Genomic DNA, 18,066 nt, shown 5'->3' with positions numbered 1-18,066 from the left:
AAAAACTCTGCTTTTCACCTGTACACTATTTTTACTTTCAGGTTGCTAGACTGTGCCTGTTTGTGAGAGACAAGAAATAAGTATTTTGTTCTTATTCTGCAACCATAGAACAGAACAGAAGAATTGTCCCTTTTATATAAAGTGCCACTAAAACTATAAGTAGGTAGGCTACAGTGTACCCATTGTAAGTAGTCTACTTGCAACTGTTCAACTACTAGCAAAATAAACTCTGGAAAATGAAATGACCATGTAAATCTAGATGGAGGGGAGTTAAAACAAGTGTTTGTACACCCAATTCATCAGGGCATGGTCTCTATAAGGTGTCAAGCGTTCCACAGGGATGCTGGCCCATGTTGACTCCAATGCTTCCCACAGTTGTGTCAAGTTGTCTGTATGTCATTTGGGTGGTGGACCATTCTTGGTACACACGGGAAACTGTTGAGCGTGGAAAAACTCAGCAGCGTTGCAGTTCTTGACACAAACCGGTGCGCCTTGCACTTACTACCATACCCTGTTCAAAGGCACTTCAATGTTTTGTTGTGCCCATTCACCCTATGAATGGCACACATACACAGTCCATATCTCAATTGTCTCAAGGCTTAAAAATCCTTCTTTAACCTGTCTCCTTCCCTTAAAGTGGATTTAACAAGTGGCATATATAAGGGATCATAGCTTTCATCTGGATTCACCTGGTCAGTCTATGTCATGGAAAGAGCCATTGTTGTTAATGTTTTGTATACTCAGTGTATATTCATCATAATAATCACATAGGATCGTAAAGACAAGCACTCTGGTCACTTTGGATTGGATTCTTGTGTGGTTTTTACTGCATTAGTCCTTTTGGGACACTGTATGATACAGTGCTGTGCCCCCCTCCCTCCTGCTTGGACAGTCCTGGTTGCATTGTAAACCTAAAATAGACTGTAGGATCTCTCTACTATACTAGGCTACTGCACTTCCATGAGATGTCAGAGAATGTGATTATTCATATTAGTTACCATATTGTATATATCAAAATTTAGGACTAGGCAACAGTAGATATCGTATTTAATTAGTATTCTAATTTCCCAACAGGCAACCTTTTGATTCACCTTATTTGAGTCACCTTAGCAGAATAGTCGGGCAGTTTAATCGTTCTTACCGCTAATATTATCTTTCTTTGGGGCAGTTTTGCTTCAAAAGAAGCACTTCTCATGCATTTTCTTTGAGGTTATCTAGTCGCGGAAACAATGCCACTGACCTAACAGGGACTCAAAGCGACATTGGGCTGTCACTGCTCCCTGCTCCTATCCCGCATTAACAGCGGGGCTACTCGAAGGCTTGTAGGTCGAATGCTTTGCTTTGTGTGATACGGGAAGCTGCTCAACGTTTTGTAGCGCTATATGAAATCGACATTGTGATAAGGACTTTTTTTTCTTCCATCTTTCCTTTCAAAAAGCGGAGTTTATAATTCGGCAAGTAGAAATGAAGAATCTACTCCCTTGGATAGTCCTGACGTTTTGCATATTTTTAGAGGTGAGCAGTCCTTTAGTTGTCAATAGAAAAGCCGATGTTGTCAAACGGGCGTTTTATGGGATAACGCTCTACATTTGGCAAAACATATTATTTTAATGGTCATTTATATCATTTTTGGTGAATATGGTGTTCTTTTGCCCCCCTTCCTCAGATGACATGCACTGTAGGCTACAGTATAATTTGGATATCCTTTGTCTTTTTGTCCAACGTCCCAAAAAGTGTAAAATCGTGGAAAAGAAATACATGATTACCACTGAAAAGCTACTACTTATTTGATTTAATGAAGTGGAGAGCAAATGCATCAATTCTAGCCTAGGCTGCAATTACTAGGCTTTGCTTGCTCATGAAGAAGATCCAGAAGTGGTCTGCTTAACTAGTAATAGTGAAATATTTGGGTGCATGGTTGGAAAGGCAGATCAGATGATTTTCTTGGGCATATGTAATAGCTGTCCAGAGAAGTCAACAGTGTAACAGATTTAATCGTACTTTGTGTAACTCTCTTGCATTGTTTTTTTTTAATGACAGGACTGTCCAGCCAGCGATCCCAGTTGATTGGTGTTTAATTCTTACCATAGACACTAGGTAGCACATTAGATGTGCAGGACAACCGTATGTTGATGTCTGTAGAGTCGTGATTCATCGCTTGCATGTCAATGTCAGACTGGGTATTTTGTAATCAAAGACAAAAATAGTACAAAATATAATAAATGCAGGTAGGTACCTGACGATAGACAAAAGGAAACGCAATACATGTGTAGGAAAACAGTATGTTGATTGCTGTAGATTCGTGATTCGCCTGTTAGCATGGAAATAGCTCCCTGCTAATTCAGTTAATGCGACCATTACAATTGGAGCATGCTAGCCAACTCACTCTTACAGCAATAACATAGAAAAGCACATCCTAGGATGCCCCAATATCTCAGGTACCATACACATGTGACCGACCGGCTCGATTTGGTCTTATTTATCAACATTTTAAATTGTGTTTTTTCTTACATTGGATAAAAGTAGAGATTTAGAGCTAGAAAATACACTACAGTTGAGGAACAATGGGAAAGTAATTCTGCTTTGAAAGTTAATAGACTTGTAACCCCACTTTTGAGAAAATGGCCCCCCTGTTTTGGTACACCCTCTTTGTCTACACCCATTCAGCATCGTTCACACCCTCTTAAGCCTTAGCCCCACCCATCTCTTTAAGGATTCACATGTGAGGCCATGTGCTAAACAGAGAGAGTACGGTAGTGTACTAAACAACCAAAGATTTCAAGACTAAAGACTGGTTTATTTGCAGTGTAGCAGTGACATTATATTGTCGTCCGACATCAAGCTTGTCGTTGTCGTTATGAAAAAGTATTAACACACAAATGATAGGCTGCATGACATCGACAGCCTGGTAGTCCAAAATAGCACAAATGGTGTATTTTAACATCACTAAACCCATCTGTTTAAAAATGAATTTAGTAAATGTCAATCTAACAAACCAAGCAACTAAAAGTAACTTTGTAAACAATGTTTTGGTTTGTTTCTAGCTTGTTAGCAAGCTAGCTAATGTTAAGTTAGCTGGCTAGCTAGTTCAAATAATAACCATATCATATAGTTGACAACGTCTTTAATTTGTATTCTTTATTCCAGAAAATAAGTGAAATGGTTACTTGCATAGTGGAGTCTTTTGTTTAGACATGTAGCTTGCTAAACAATGAACCATAATCCCAACTCATAACGTTACTACCCTGTATGAATTTGCTGGTAGCTAAAGCTAGCCAACTAGCTAGGTTCAATGTTAGCTAGCTAGCTAACATTAGGCTATAACTAGCAATGCAAGTGGAACTTAGATACGAATAACATTACTACACAGATCATGCACTTAAAACTACATTGGAGGCAGCTTATGGTAGAGAAAGTAACATTACTTTCTCTGGCAACAGCTCTGGTGGACATTCCTGCAGTCACCATGCCAATTTCACACTCCCTCAAAACATGAGACATCTGTGGCATTTGTGTTGAAGGACACAACTTCCCATTTTAGTGGCCTTTTATTGTCTGTAGCACAAGGTGCACCGGTGTAATGATTATGCTGTTTAATCATGATATGCCACATCTCAGGTGGATGGATTATCTTGGCAAAAGAGAAATGCTCACTAACGGGGATGTAAACAAATTTGTGGACAACATTTGAGAGGAATACGTTTTTTGTGCATTTATTCCAGCTCATGAAATATGGGACCAACACACGTTGCGTTTTATATTTTTTGTTCAGTGTAAATTCAACCAACCAATAGGAATACATAAACCATCCTATGTATTTCTGCAGTGTCAAGTGGAAACTAAACCAACCCTATTATACATAGCCACTTTTTGACAGCGAGAGAGACTGGTTATAATGTAAAGTGCCATGTCCTCATCCGGCCAAGGGTCGGCTCGCTGGCAGCGGAAGGCTCTCCAGCAGTTATGTGACCAGAAACTTCTTTGGAGATGGAGGTTTAATGTATGGTTCTGTGGAGATGGAAGATTAATGTAGGGATTGCGGTTCAGAGACCCTGTGAGTACAGAGTCTGCCTCGTCATGCCGGGAGGCCAGGATTCACCGTCCACCCGGGGTGCAGCTTGCCAACGATTGCATTAACCTCCCTTTCTCTCTCCTCTCTCCTCGCTTTCTCTCTCTCTTCCATTTGTGCTTAGCAGGCAGCTCTGTGACTGGGAGAGGGCTGGATAAGAGCTATAGTATAGATAGACTGCCTATGGGCTCCTCTTTGTGTAAGATGCTGTTATGTTTATGTTTTGTGAACTTTCGTTAATGCACTGCATTAACTCAGCTTCTATCTCCAGGACATTAGACTGTTAAACAGTCACCAATAGCCGGCCTCCTCCCAGTACCCTGGCCTGAACCTTAGTCACTGTTACTAGCTGGCTACCACCAGGTACTCTACCCTGCACCTCAGAGACTGTCATTGAACACTGGTCACTTTAATAATGTTTACATACTGTTCTACCCACTTCCTATGTACAGTGCATTCGGAAAGCATTCAGACCCCCTGACTTTTTCCAAATGTTATTACATTACAGCCTTATTCTAAAATTGACTCTGTTTTTTTCCCCTTATCAATCTACACACAATACCCAATAACGACAAAAAAAAAAAGTTTTTTAGGAAATTTAGCAAATTAATGAAAAACAAAACTGAAATCACATTTATTTAAGTATTCAGACTCAATACTTTGTTGAAGCACCTTTGGCAGTGATTATAATGTAGCCTCGATTCTTCTTGGGTATTTTTTTATTTAAATGTTAACTTTTATTTAACTAGGCAAGTCAGTTAATAAGAGCATATTCTTATTTTCAATGACAGCCTAGGAACAGTGGCGTAACTGCCTTGTTCAGGGGCAGAACAACTGATTATATATATTTTTTTACCTTGTCAGCTCGGGGTTTCTATCTTGCATCCTTTCGGTTACTAGTTTAACGCTCTAACCACTAGGCTACCTGCCGCCCCTATGACGCTACAAGCTTAGCACACCTGTATTTGGGTAGTTTCTCCCATTTCTTCTCTGCATATCCTCAAGCTCTGTCAGGTTGGATGGGGAGTGTCGCTGCACAGCTATTTTCAGATCTCTCCAGAGATGTTCGATAGGGTTCAAGTCCGGGCTCTGGCTGGACCACTCAAGGACATTCAGAGACTTGGAGCAGGTTTTCATCAAGGATCTCTCTGTACTTTCTCTGTTCATCTTTCCCTCCATCCTGACTAGTCGTCCAGTCCCTGCCACTGAAAACATCCCCACAGCTTGATGCTTCCACCACCATGTTTCATCGTAGGGATGGTGCCAGGTTTCCTCCAGATGTGATGCTTGGCATTCAGGCCAAAGAGTTCAATCTTGGTTTTCTCAGACCAGAGAATCTTGTTTCTTATGGTCTGAGAGTCCTTTAGGAGCCTTTTTGGAGGAGTGCCTTCTGTCTGGCCTCTCTACCATAAAGACCTGATTGGTAATATGCTGCAGAGATGGATGTCCTTCCTCCACAGAGGAACTCTGGAGCTCTTTCCGAACGACCATCGGGTTCTTGGTCACAGTTTGGCTGGGCGGACAGCTCTAAGAAGTCTTGGTGGTTCCAAACTTCTTCCATTTAAAATGATGGAGGCCACTGTGTTCTTGGGGACCTTCAATGCTGTAGAAATGTTTTGGTACCCTTCCCCAGATCTGTGCCTTGACACAATCCTGTTGCGGAGTTCTATTGACAATTTCTTCAACCTCATGGCTTGATTTTTGCTCTGACAAGCACTGTCAACTGTCAACCTTATATAGACAGGTGTGTGCCTTTCCAAATCATGTCCAAACAATTGAATTCACAATAGGTGGACTCATTCAAGTTGTAGAAACATCTCAAGGATGATTGACGGAAACAGGATGCTCAATTTCGAGTCTCATAGCAAAGGGTCTGAATACTTATGTAAATACGATTTTAAATATGGGGTAATCCATTTTAGAATAAGGCTGTAACATAACAAAATGTCAAAAAAGGGAAGGGGTCTGAATACTTAACGAATGCACTGTATATACTGTATTCTGGTTATGGCTCATCCTATGTAACTACTGCTGTACATACCTTTTCCTATTCATATGCTGTCTATACATACCATTATTCATTTATATTGTTTGTTTGTTCCGGACTCTAATGTTGCTCTTTCTGATATGATTTGTTTTAAACTTTTTGGATGATGTGTGTATTACTGCATTGTTGGAGCTAGAAACAAGCATTTTACAGCACTTACGATAACATCTGTGTATGCGACCAATGAACTTTGATTTGAGCTGAAATCGAGTGTACATGTCTCGATGTATAAGATTTGGTAGCCTAGCAGTTAGAGCCTAGGGCTTGGTTGCTGGCTCCAATACCTGAGCTGACAAGGTGAAAAATGTGTCACTGTGCCCTTGAGCAAAGCACTTCACCCTAATTTGCTCCAGGGGCACCATACTACTATGGCTGACCCTGTAACACAACACATCTGTTGTATGTGACAAAATATATTTTTGTCCTCCATCGTTTGACCTTTTTAGGCCACCATACTCCCTATATGTGTTAGACAGGCATTGCTCTGTGCAGTCACCCATTTAATGAGAAGTTTGTTTCGAGGCTTAGTGGATGCGGCCTGTCTGAGCGTAATTATTTTGTAATTATATTTAGCATGCCTTTAAAGGGCGAGTGCATTTCCTGATTTTGGCCTTGTTTTTCATTAATCCTCGTTAAGAAGTGGTAGCGGCCATGACTGAAGGCAAACGAGAGTTGTCTTGGGTGTGGTTTGATGTGGGTGTTTCTTGGGTGTGCATTTTGCCATTCAATCACAAAAAAGGCAGTAGTGCAATAATTTATTGAAAGCAAGATGCCCAAACATACACAATATTTGAATAAAACAATCATTTCTCAAACCTTGCTTGCATTTGTATACGATCAGTGTCTCTGTTATACATATACATTAAAATCACTTAGAGCTGATTTCCTGGTGTTTTTACAGTCTTTTAGGTAAAAAGGGCCACCAGTTGGGGAATCCTGCAATATGGAGAGAACGATTCGCCATCTTAAGATGGTCACCTAATTCAGTTCTTTGTGTATGCTAAAGCCTACGCTGACCTTGTGTTTAGCCAAGCTGACAGCAGCTAGCGAGCATAGCTTGGAGATATCAGCTGTCTAGCTGATATGTCTCTGTTAAATCAGTTATGGCAAGAGCCAGTGGCTGGAATATGTTTTTTTATAAGACACTACTATAGTTCTACAACATCTTGCTATGAAAGAAGCATGCAACTTCATTTCAACGTTTCATCACATTATGTAAATGCAGGTTATCATTGAAATGTTGTCAACCGTGAGTTGAATGCCAAGTCTGGAGATCGCTGTACTACAACACAATATTCTATAACTGGCTATTTTTGTCTCTCCTTATGTCCACTGTTAGATCTTTCCCAGGGGACAAATCCCATAACGACTAGCTAATATTCCTACAAAAGGTGTAGACTACATGTGGACAGTGCCCAGCTTGAGTGTACATATTTCTCCACAAAATCAATGTGTGTTTGTTACAAAGACAACATTTTATGCTGTAAATATCATATTGATATGCTTATGAAGAAAGTATGTCAACACTTATTTTATTGAAGCCTTTATTTTCAGGGAGTTATCCTGAGACCAAGGTCTCTTTTTACAGATGAGCCCTGGATTACAAAAAATACTAACATTGAAATATAAATACAAAATGCAAGCAGAAAGAAAAACTGTCATAAAAAACAAACACATCAGTAATAAGATCCTCAATCATTTTACATTTTAGCAGACACTCTTATCCAGAGTGACTTACAGGATCAATTAGGGTTAATCAAGGGCACATCGAGATTTTTCACCTAGTCAACTCAGGGATACAAACCAGCGACCTTCCGGTTACTGGCCCAACGCTCTTAAACACTAGGCTAATTGCCACCCTCAATCAACTTGCTGAATTGCCCTAGAGGTATCAAAACATCACATTTTAAGAACATTTTGAATATTGTTCCACAAATATGATGCAAAGTAAATCGGCTTTTAGTTAACTCGGAGACCAAAAGGAATTTCCAGAGTTGGCCGTCCCTGAGACCAGGTGTGGTAACTCAAAGTCTAAAGTTTTAAGTAATGATGTTCAGTACAGTGGGTGTTAGTATAAAGGGCTTTATACATGAATACATAGCAATGTATCAACCTAAATGACATCAGAGGGCCAACCAACTTTCTGGTAGAGAATGCAGTGATGAATACTAAAACTGTCGCCCATTACAAAAAATGTAAGTGCGCTATTATAAACTGCATCATACGGCTTTAATGAAGTGGCATTTGCTTTCAAAGGGATGTCGCCATAGTCTAGGACTGACAGGAACGTTGACTGAATAATCTGCTTTCTACTATTTAACGAGAGGCATTACCTATTTCTATAGAAGGCCATTTTTATTCTCAGCTTAATAACTAACTCCTCAATATGCTTTTTTATAAAGACCACTTGTCTTCTTTCCAGATGTCCAGATATTTGTAAGCAGAGACACGATCAATAGGGACCCCATCCAAAGTACATAGGTTTAAATCATCAGTTATTTTTATGCGCTTTAGAGAACAACATGTACTTAATTTTACCTGCATTCAATACTAATTTCAGGTCAAAGTTTTTCTGTAGTACAATGAAGGCAGACTGTAGTTCAGATCGAACCTGGTCAACCGTGGGGGCAATAACATACACAACAGTATCATCGGCATACAAGGACAGGTAACATTTTTGGACAGAAGTCAATATTGTTAATGTGAAAAGTTACAGGACCCAGAATTGACCCCTGCAGGACAGTTTTCGTGTCCAGAATGTCCAGAAAATTATATTTAACACCATCAGTAGATACACATTCAGTTGTATCTAAAGTGATTTTTAACCCAGTTACATGCAGCCTGGCCTAGGCCAATTTGAGGAAAGCCTCTGCATTAGCAGTGAGTGATCAACAGCATCGAAAGCCTTTCACAGGTCAATCTTGCCTTTTATCCATACAGTTAACCACATTTATAACTAGGAATGCTGCAGAGATGATGCTATGACCTGGTCTAAAACCTGACTGATGTACATTTTGGAATACATTTTAAAAGATCTTAGCTGAGAATGAATCAAGGATTCTAATATTTTAACTAGGCAGGGAAGTTTAGAATTGGGGTGATTTTAATTATTCAGGTCTCAAGGTTCACCACCTTTTGTGAAGGGGGAACACATAGGCCTTCCTTCCAAACCTTGGGGATTCAGAAATTGGGGGGCAGAGTTGCAGCAAAAATAGTTCAAGCAAATCAACCCTAGAATATATATATACAGTATAAAAAAATTTAATCAATCTTAAGCAAGGCATCTAGCACATTTCGGGCAGTAAATTGTTGAAATGAAAACAGATTCACTGGAAGTTGACGGGTTAACCGTAGAGTCAGCTAGAGGCTGGCAGAGAGAAGAGAAATCGAATAACTGACCAGGCTCAATTAAACCAAATAAAAAAACCTGCCGAGATAAAATTATGCTTAAGAGCATCACTTATCCCCTCTTCTCAGTTTAGATGACTTAGACGGAAGTTGCTTAGGCAGGGAAGAAGATATATTTGTACACTTCAGTGCATTAACTGTTTTCCAAAATGTTGAAGGATCACCAGCAGAGAGAGGAAAAACGTAGCTTACCTAGCAAATATAAACAAGTTGTGTGTAGAGTACAACTCCAGCTGTCTCCAGTGGCTAATGACTTTCTATCCATCTATACTGAACAAAAATATAAACGCAACATCAGAGGAGGCTGGTGGGAGGAGCTATAGGAGGACAGGCTCATTGTAATGGCTGGAATGCAATTTATGAAACGGAGCCAAACATGGTTTCCATGTGTTTTGTAACAATTCCAGCCAATACCACGCGCCCAACCTCATCCCATGTTTCGTGAGCTGAAATAACACTTCCCGGAAATTGTCCATATGCACAAAAAATGTATTTCTCTCCAATTTTGTACACATCCCTGTTAGTGAACATGCCCCCCTTGCCAAGTTAATCCATCCACCTGACAGGTGGGGCATATCAACTGCAGGACTGCAGGAATTTCTCTACCATAAGCCGCCTCCATCATTATAGAGAATTTGGCAGTATGTCCAACCGGCCTCACAACCACAGACTACAAAATTATATAGCCTAATCGTATTACTCCTGTCTACAGAAATAAATAAAACCATTCAAAATAGGCTACTACACCAGAAAGCATGATTTGGCCACAGGATCATTGGCTTAAAAAAACGGAGTTGTTTTTCACGACTGTTTTAGCCTACATTTGGAAGGGTCCGCAATTTGGGCAGCACGTGCTGCAAATACCAAATGGATAATTGTTGAGTTTTAACTGTCAGTGAAAAGCAGAGAGAACCAGCCAGGCATATCACAATATTTTAAAATACAAATTGTGGAAAACACATGGCTATTGCTGTAAAGAGATGTGAATGAAAAGACTCCAATCTGTCTTGATCAAAATTCTTAACTTAATTGAGCGAACAGTAGCCTATATTATTAGCACCAGTGGAGAACAAAGGCCATATCCCCGGTGAATGTGCATATTCACTGTCTTCATCCTTGGGTCAGTGCCACAATATGATGTCCAGGTTAGATGGGCGTCATATTATCAACTCAGCAAAAAAAGAAACGTCCTCTCGATGTCAACTGCGTTTATTTTCAGCAAACTTAACATATGTAAATATTTGTATGAACATAACAAGATTCAACAACTGAGACGAACTGAACAAGTTCCACAGACATGTGACTAACAGAAATGGAATAATGTGTCCTTGAACAAAGGGGGGGGGGGGGGGTCAAAATCAAAAGTAAGACTCAGTATCTGGGGCATTAAGTACTGCAGTGCATCTCCTCATGGACTGCACCAGATTTGCCAGTTCTTGCTGTGGGATGTTACCCCGTTCTTTAACCAAGACATCTGCAAGTTCCCAGACATTTCTGCGGGGAATGGCCCTAGCCCTCACCCTCTGATCCAACAGGTCCCAGACGTGCTCAATGGGATTGAGATCTGGGCTCTTCGCTGGCCATGGCAGAACACTGACATTCTTGTCTTGCAGGAAATCAGGCACAGAACAAGCAGTATGGCTGGTGGCATTGTCACGCTGGAGCGTCATGTCAGAATGAGCCTGCAGGCATGAGGGAGGAGGTAGTCTTCCCTGTAACGCACAGCGTTGAGATTGCCTGCAATGACAACAAGCACAGTCCGATGATGCTGTGACACACCGCCCCAGACCATGACGGACCCTCCCCCTCCAAATCGATCCCGCTCCAGAGTACAGGCCTCGTTGTAACGCTCATTCCATTGACGATAAACATGAATCCGACCATCACCCCTGTTGAGACAAAACCGCGACTCGTCAGTGAAGAGCACTTTTTGCCAGTCCTGTCTGGTCCAGTGACGATGGGCTTATGCCAATAGGCGACGTTGTTACCGGTGATGTGTGGTGAGGACCTGCCTTACAACAGGCCTACACGCCCTCAGTCCAGCCTCTCAGCCTATTGTGGACAGTCAGAGCACTGATGGAGGGATTTGTCTTTCCTGGTGTAACTCGGGCAGTTGTTGTTGCCATCCTGTACCTGTCCCGCAGGTGTGATGTTCGGCTGTACCGATCCTGTGCAGGTGTTGTTACACGTGGTCTGCCACTGAGGTCGATCAGCTGTCCGTCCTGTCTCCCTGTAGCGCTGTCTTAGGCATCTCACACTATGGACATTGCAATTTATTTCCCTGGCCACATCTGCAGTCCTCATGCCGCCTTGCCTAAGGCATGTTCACGCAGATGAGCAGGGACCATGGGCCGCTTTCATTTGGTGTTTTTCAGAGATCGAAAAGGCCTCTTTAGTGTCCTAAGTTTTCATAACTGTGACCTTAATTGCCTACTGTCTGTAAGCTGTTAGTGTCTTAACGACCGTTCCACAGGTGCATGTTCATTAATCATTTATGGTTCATTGACCAAGCCATATCTTGGGTATCTCTGTCACGGCCGTTGCTGGAAGAAGACCAATGTACAGCGTGGTAAGCGCACATTTTCCTTTTTATTTCAAAATGTTGCCAACAAAACAACAAACGAAAAAACAACCGTGAAGCTTACAGGGCATTAGTACCACAAACAAAGTTAACTACCCACAACGAAAGGAGGGAAAAAGGGCTACCTAAGTATGGTTCCCAATCAGAGACAACGATAGACAGCTGTCCCTGATTGAGAACCATACCCGGCCAAAACATATAAACACAATCATAGAAAACAAAACATAGAATGCCCACCCCAAATCACACCCTGACCAAACCAAATAGAGACATAAGGCTCTCTAACGTCAGGGTGTGACAATCTCATACCGGTAAGAAAGGAAATCTACTTTCACCCCTGCTCCAAAGTAATATGAAATGAGTGCAATTGCTGAACTTGTGTAGATATTCTAAACAGTGTTTTGATAACTTCCAAGTGTAACAGCTCCATGTAGAATAAACAATCCTTCACTTAATACTGTAGAAACGGTGTTCTTCTATTATAACCTCGACGGTACCATTTTAATTAAATAACAAAAGACGATAAAAAGTGTCTTGTATAATTTTTTCTGCTGAGTGCAAGGTCTCTCCCTATTCAGACATCAGTATCAACCGGTCTTTTAGTCAGAGGACTCCATTTCAAAAGCATCTATTTTGCCCATCTGTATAAAAACGAGAGTTGATGAGTGACGTGTAATGAAAGGGTGATATTGCTTAACACTTCTGATGTACTGTGTTATTAATAATTTTGTCCCTTCGGAGGTGTTTGCCAACGCCTGATGGGCATGGGAGTGTAGAGCAGATCCAGGCCCGTCTCATCACTGATATTGGTCATGAAGGAGCCTGACTTTGGCTCCTATATCACGGAGGGGCATAAAGGGGAAAGACCGACACCATTCAGTCAAGGAAGCCATCAGTAAATACACAGTGGAACATAGCCAATCATTGATGCTAATTCACAAGGGACACGTGCCAGCATGGCACTGACTGGTTGGCATTACTCACTCGGGCCCAAAAGTAGTCCATTGGCACAGTGGAAGGGGGCATCTCCTTACAACAGACATGATGCACATATACAGTGGGGCAAAAAAGTATTTAGTCAGCCACCAATTGTGCAAGTTCTCCCACTTAAAAAGATGAGAGAGGCCTGTAATTTTCATCGTGGGTACACTTCAACTATGACAGACAAAATGAGGGAAAAAAAATCCAGAAAATCACATTGTAGGATTTTTTATGAATTTATTTGCAAATTATGGTGGAAAATAAGTATTTGGTCAATAACAAAAGTTTCTCAATACTTTTATATACCCTTTGTTCGCAATGACAGAGGTCAAATGTTTTCTGTAAGTCTTCACAAGGTTTTCACACACTGCTGGTATTTTGGCCCATTCCTCCATGCAGATCTCCTCTAGAGCAGTGATGTTTTGGGGCTGTTGCTGGGCAACACGGACTTTCAACTCCCTCCAAAGATCTTCTATGGGGTTGAGATCTGGAGACTGGCTAGGCCACTCCAGGACCTTGAAATACTTCTTACGAAGCCACTCCTTCGTTGCCCGGGCGGTGTGTTTGGGATCATTGTCATGCTGAAAGACCCAGCCACGTTTCATCTTCAATGCCCTTGCTGATGGAAGGAGGTTTTCACTCAAAATCTCACGATACATGGCCCCATTCATTCTTTCCTTTACACGGATCAGTCGTCCTGGTCCCTTTGCAGAAAAACAGGCCTAAAGCATGATGTTTCCACCCCCATGCTTCACAGTAGGTATGGTGTTCTTTGGATGCAACTTGTCCTCTGAAAATGACGAGTTGAGTTTTTACCAAAATGTTCTATTTTGGTTTCATCTGACCATATGACATTCTCCCAATCTTCTTCTGGATCATCCAAATTCTCTCTAGCAAACTTCAGACGGGCCTGGACATGTACTGGCTTAAGCAGGGGGACACGTCTGGCACTGCAGGATTTGAGTCCCTGGCGGTGTAGTGTGTTACTGATGGTAGGCTTTGTTACTTTGGTCCCAGCTCTCTGCAGGTCATTCACTAGGTCCCCCCTGTGGTTCTTGGATTTTTGCTCACCGTTCTTGTGATCATTTTGACCCCACGGGGTGAGATCTTGCGTGGAGCAACAGATCGAGGGAGATTATCAGTGGTCTTGTATGTCTTCCATTTCCTAATAATTGCTCCCACAGTTGATTTCTTCAAACCAAGCTGCTTACCTATTGCAGATTCAGTCTTCCCAGTCTGGTGCAGGTCTACAATTGTGTTTCTGGTGTCATTTGACAGCTCTTTGGTCTTGGCCATAGTGGAGTTTGGAGTGTGACTGTTTGAGGTTGTGGACAGGTGTCTTTTATACTGATAACAAGTTCAAACAGGTGCCATTAATACAGGTAACGAGTGGAGGACAGATGATCCTCTTAAAGAAGAAGTTACAGGTCTGTGAGAGCCAGAAATCTTGCTTGTTTGTAGGTGACCAAATACTTATTTTCCACCATAACTTGCAAATAAATTCATTAAAAATCCTACAATGAGATTTTCTGGATTTTTTTCTTATTTTGTCTGTCATAGTTGAAGTGTACCTATGATGAAAATTACAGGCCTCATCTTTTTAAGTGGGAGAACTTGCACAATTGGTGGCTGACTAAATACTTTTTTGCCCCACTGTATGCACAGCACTGATTACATTATCAATGGTGGTAAGGTGAATTCCAGGACCGATAGTATTTTGACTAGATCAACTGTGACCAACCTGATTCAAGTGTCCTCCATTACTCTGAAGCGGGACTGGTGTCTGGCCACTGCTTCAGTCTTCTGGAACAGCTCTTGATATGGTAGGGGGTTCCGACGATGCTGTTAAACAACACATCTACCAGGTTTATATCATATATCATCACTCAATAAACATATAGCGAGGGGAAAAATATATTTCTCTAGTTTGAAAGTAATTGATATGCTAATAGAGGGGCTAACTACAGAATAGATTCAGGCAGGTGATGATACGTTACTATGCAACCAGCTTTGTACGTTGCTGAATGCTTGCTGATACGTTTTGATATTTGCTGCCAGAGCTATGGCTATATTTGTAGTAGGCAAGTACCATTCTTCATTTTTTACTTTAGAAATTTGACACTGGAATTAATGTTTCTGACTCATATTGATGCCACAGGCTGTTTTTTAAATGCAGAGAAGTTGGTTCAGTTGAATTTTAACCTGCGTATGATCAACAATGTATCTGTCTGTTTTCATTCAATATCCAATCAATGATCTTAAATTAAACTGATCCGCTTGCTGAATTGCTAAATTGTATTGCCTTTATTTTTGCGTAGTGATGTTTGAGAACCTCCTTTTTGAAAGTTTTAGTATTGCAAGGGTAAGTGCACCCAATGACATGATTCTGGACTCGTGGTGCTTACTTGCAGTTTTTGTTGTATCAGACTGTGTATTAACAATGTATTAGGGAAATGACTGACTTTCTGAGATCAAACATCCACCGCCTCTGGTTCTCTGTCTGTCACACTCAAACACAGACACAGGTGTGGATATTTCAAAGGATTTTAAATGTAACACAAGTCTCATTATTTTCTTGCATGCTGTTATTCACCATTCAGCTTCAAGAATCCCCTTGAATTTAAAACCCTGGAATAAAAAAAAATGTCTCTGTCAAACCATACTCCTTCATATTCCCCTGTCCTGTTGAACTTCAAACATGAACGTTTGTCCACCCCTTTTCTGCTTTACTTTACTTAGTCTTTTAAGTGGGGCTTTACATCTGGCTCCTCAGTAGTTTGTCTTAGGCCTAAACACAGAGAGGCTTCCGGCTGAACGCGGTGACGTGGTGGGCTAGCCGAGCTAATCTGAGGAGAAAGTATTTTGAGGGATTAGCGTCAGCTCCCGGCACACCCGCTGGATAGCTGCTGTGCAATGATCCTTTCTGGGGTTGTTTGTGTTCACTAATGGAATCGACATCCCTGTGGTTTGACATTATCGAGCCACTTGTGCAAGGGAGGGAGGTGGTGGGGTCGGGGTGGGGGGGGGGGAGGCATTGGACTGGAAGCGTGTTTCATCTGTTTCCTTTCTCATATCAAATGAGCTAAACATGTTAATGTGTGGTTTTCCTCTAATGAGAATTGTCCTCTGTGGCAGTGAAGTTATACTTCCTCAAACAGTGCTGCAGTAAAATGAGCAATTCAAAATGATTTGAAGAGGCTAATGTAACTATACATATTCTGTTTTTCAACTAAACATGTTGAACCATCACATATTTATAGTCGTTCCCCAAGTGCAAAAACTGGGAAAATGGTATTAGGAACAATGCAAGGTCATGCGTGGCTACATTTTAAAATGTGTCTTATCACAAGCTAAACATTACACTACCTTGTTAGGCTCACTGTGAGCCACACGGTATAGAATCAGGTTGACCATTATTATCTAATAGATTAAGTAGAAGCCTTACCATTAGGGATACACCTTCGTTGTTTCTGTAGCTGGGTTATAAAGCAGACATGACATGAGTAATGAATACACACAGGTCGGATTAATGCAGGAGTTTAAAATCATCTAGTAATCCAATATCGTTTTGATGTAAATTGCCTTTTGTGATACACTGTGGTGGATTTCCCTTCCCCACTGTTACCTTTCATAAAACCAGCCAACATGGGGGTAAACTGTGGATGAATAAAATCTCTGGAGTATTCTGTCACGTTAAATGGTTTAAAATGTCTGAGGCTGATTTGTAAAGAGGGAGTAAAAAAACAAAAAAACAACAACATGTCCTTCCAATGTCCTGCCTATCTGGGACAAATCTGAGCAGGACGCCACAGTTTGCGGTTGCATAGCGGTCACTCATTCAGTTGTCCCTTCAACTGTCGCTCTGCTGGTCTACTGAGAATACATTTGTAAACTCCCTTGTTTTAATGAAGCTTGTCAGTGGGGTGGGAGACTAGTTGTTCTGGTTTGCTCTGAGGCTGGCCTGGATATCTGGAGTCTGTCAGTTCCTGATACTACAATACATGGCTGTGGACCCTGCTGTTGGCAGTGTCAATGTGGGTAAGTTGGTCCCACAAACAGACAGGCTGGGTGGTTGTCTCAACCATGGCGTCCCTCTTCCTGCCAGGGCTTCCCTGCCAGGGCGTCCCCATATTGTCCATCCCAACAGCCAGACATTGACAAATGCTCCATTGTATGGCCCTAGTCTGTATGACCCAAACTCCCTCGTGACTGTCCCCCTTCTCTGGTCGCAAGAGCCAGGAAACATACTAAGGTTATGTTTAGGGGTTGAACCCCCATCCATTGTCCCCTCAGTGGGCACGCATTGTGTGAAAACACCCAACCCTTCCCTTTTTTAGGCCCATGGCACAAACCACAAAAGGGATTCCTGGGGAGAAAATATCACCCCAACCTGCCCCTCATGGCTGGTGTGCGACTGGCGTGGTGCGGCAGAAAAGGTCTCCACTGATGGGAACTGTTAATTACGTGCCCATGACCTTTCCCCAACCCGTCGGTCGGCGCCCCTTTTCACTTCTCTAATGAAGCTGCTGTGGAAGTGGGTTTTTGTGTCAACCACACTTCTCGGAAGACAGACCAGGCTTCATTGTCTTATTTACTTCATCTCTCACCTCAATGAGCTTTGTCTGTGGATGCATCTCAATAGTCTGAACTAAAGTGGCGCCTCTCCTCATCTTTTTCCAGGACTGGGCAGGTGAGAGCAGTAGGGCATGGGTGCCAATTCTGTGCAAGCCGCATTAGACTATTGAGATGCAGCCCAGGTATACCCACATGATACCCATTGTATAGCCTTTTATATGAATTATATTACTATACAGTGGATGGGGACTTACTCAAAGTTACACGGAAGAGCAAATAAGGGGCATCCATTTGTTTTATTTAGACAACACACAGAGCTTGCCAAATCTGTGAAAGTCGAGGAGAATTACGGAAAGGCAGAGTGAACAGCTTTGCAACATGTCCTTGACAAGGTGGTATCATATA

General features: G+C 41.7%; 1 protein-coding gene across 1 annotated transcript in view; it reads left to right on the top strand.

The window, feature by feature from the left end:
- Positions 1-924: 924 nt before the first annotated feature.
- The window catches only part of LOC139366743 (WW domain binding protein VOPP1-like), a 94,949-nt gene continuing 77,807 nt past the window's right edge, over positions 925-18,066 (top strand). The window contains exon 1 of the mRNA XM_071104439.1: positions 925-1,515. Within this exon, the coding sequence (XP_070960540.1) occupies positions 1,465-1,515 (51 nt within the window). The 5' untranslated portion in view covers positions 925-1,464. The remainder of the gene's footprint in view (positions 1,516-18,066) is intronic.

This window comes from Oncorhynchus clarkii, chromosome 15 (genome assembly GCF_045791955.1).
Source record: "Oncorhynchus clarkii lewisi isolate Uvic-CL-2024 chromosome 15, UVic_Ocla_1.0, whole genome shotgun sequence".
Taxonomy (NCBI): Eukaryota; Metazoa; Chordata; class Actinopteri; order Salmoniformes; family Salmonidae; genus Oncorhynchus; species Oncorhynchus clarkii.
Note: the sequence above shows the minus strand (reverse complement) of the source record. Positions and strands in the feature narration are given on the sequence as shown.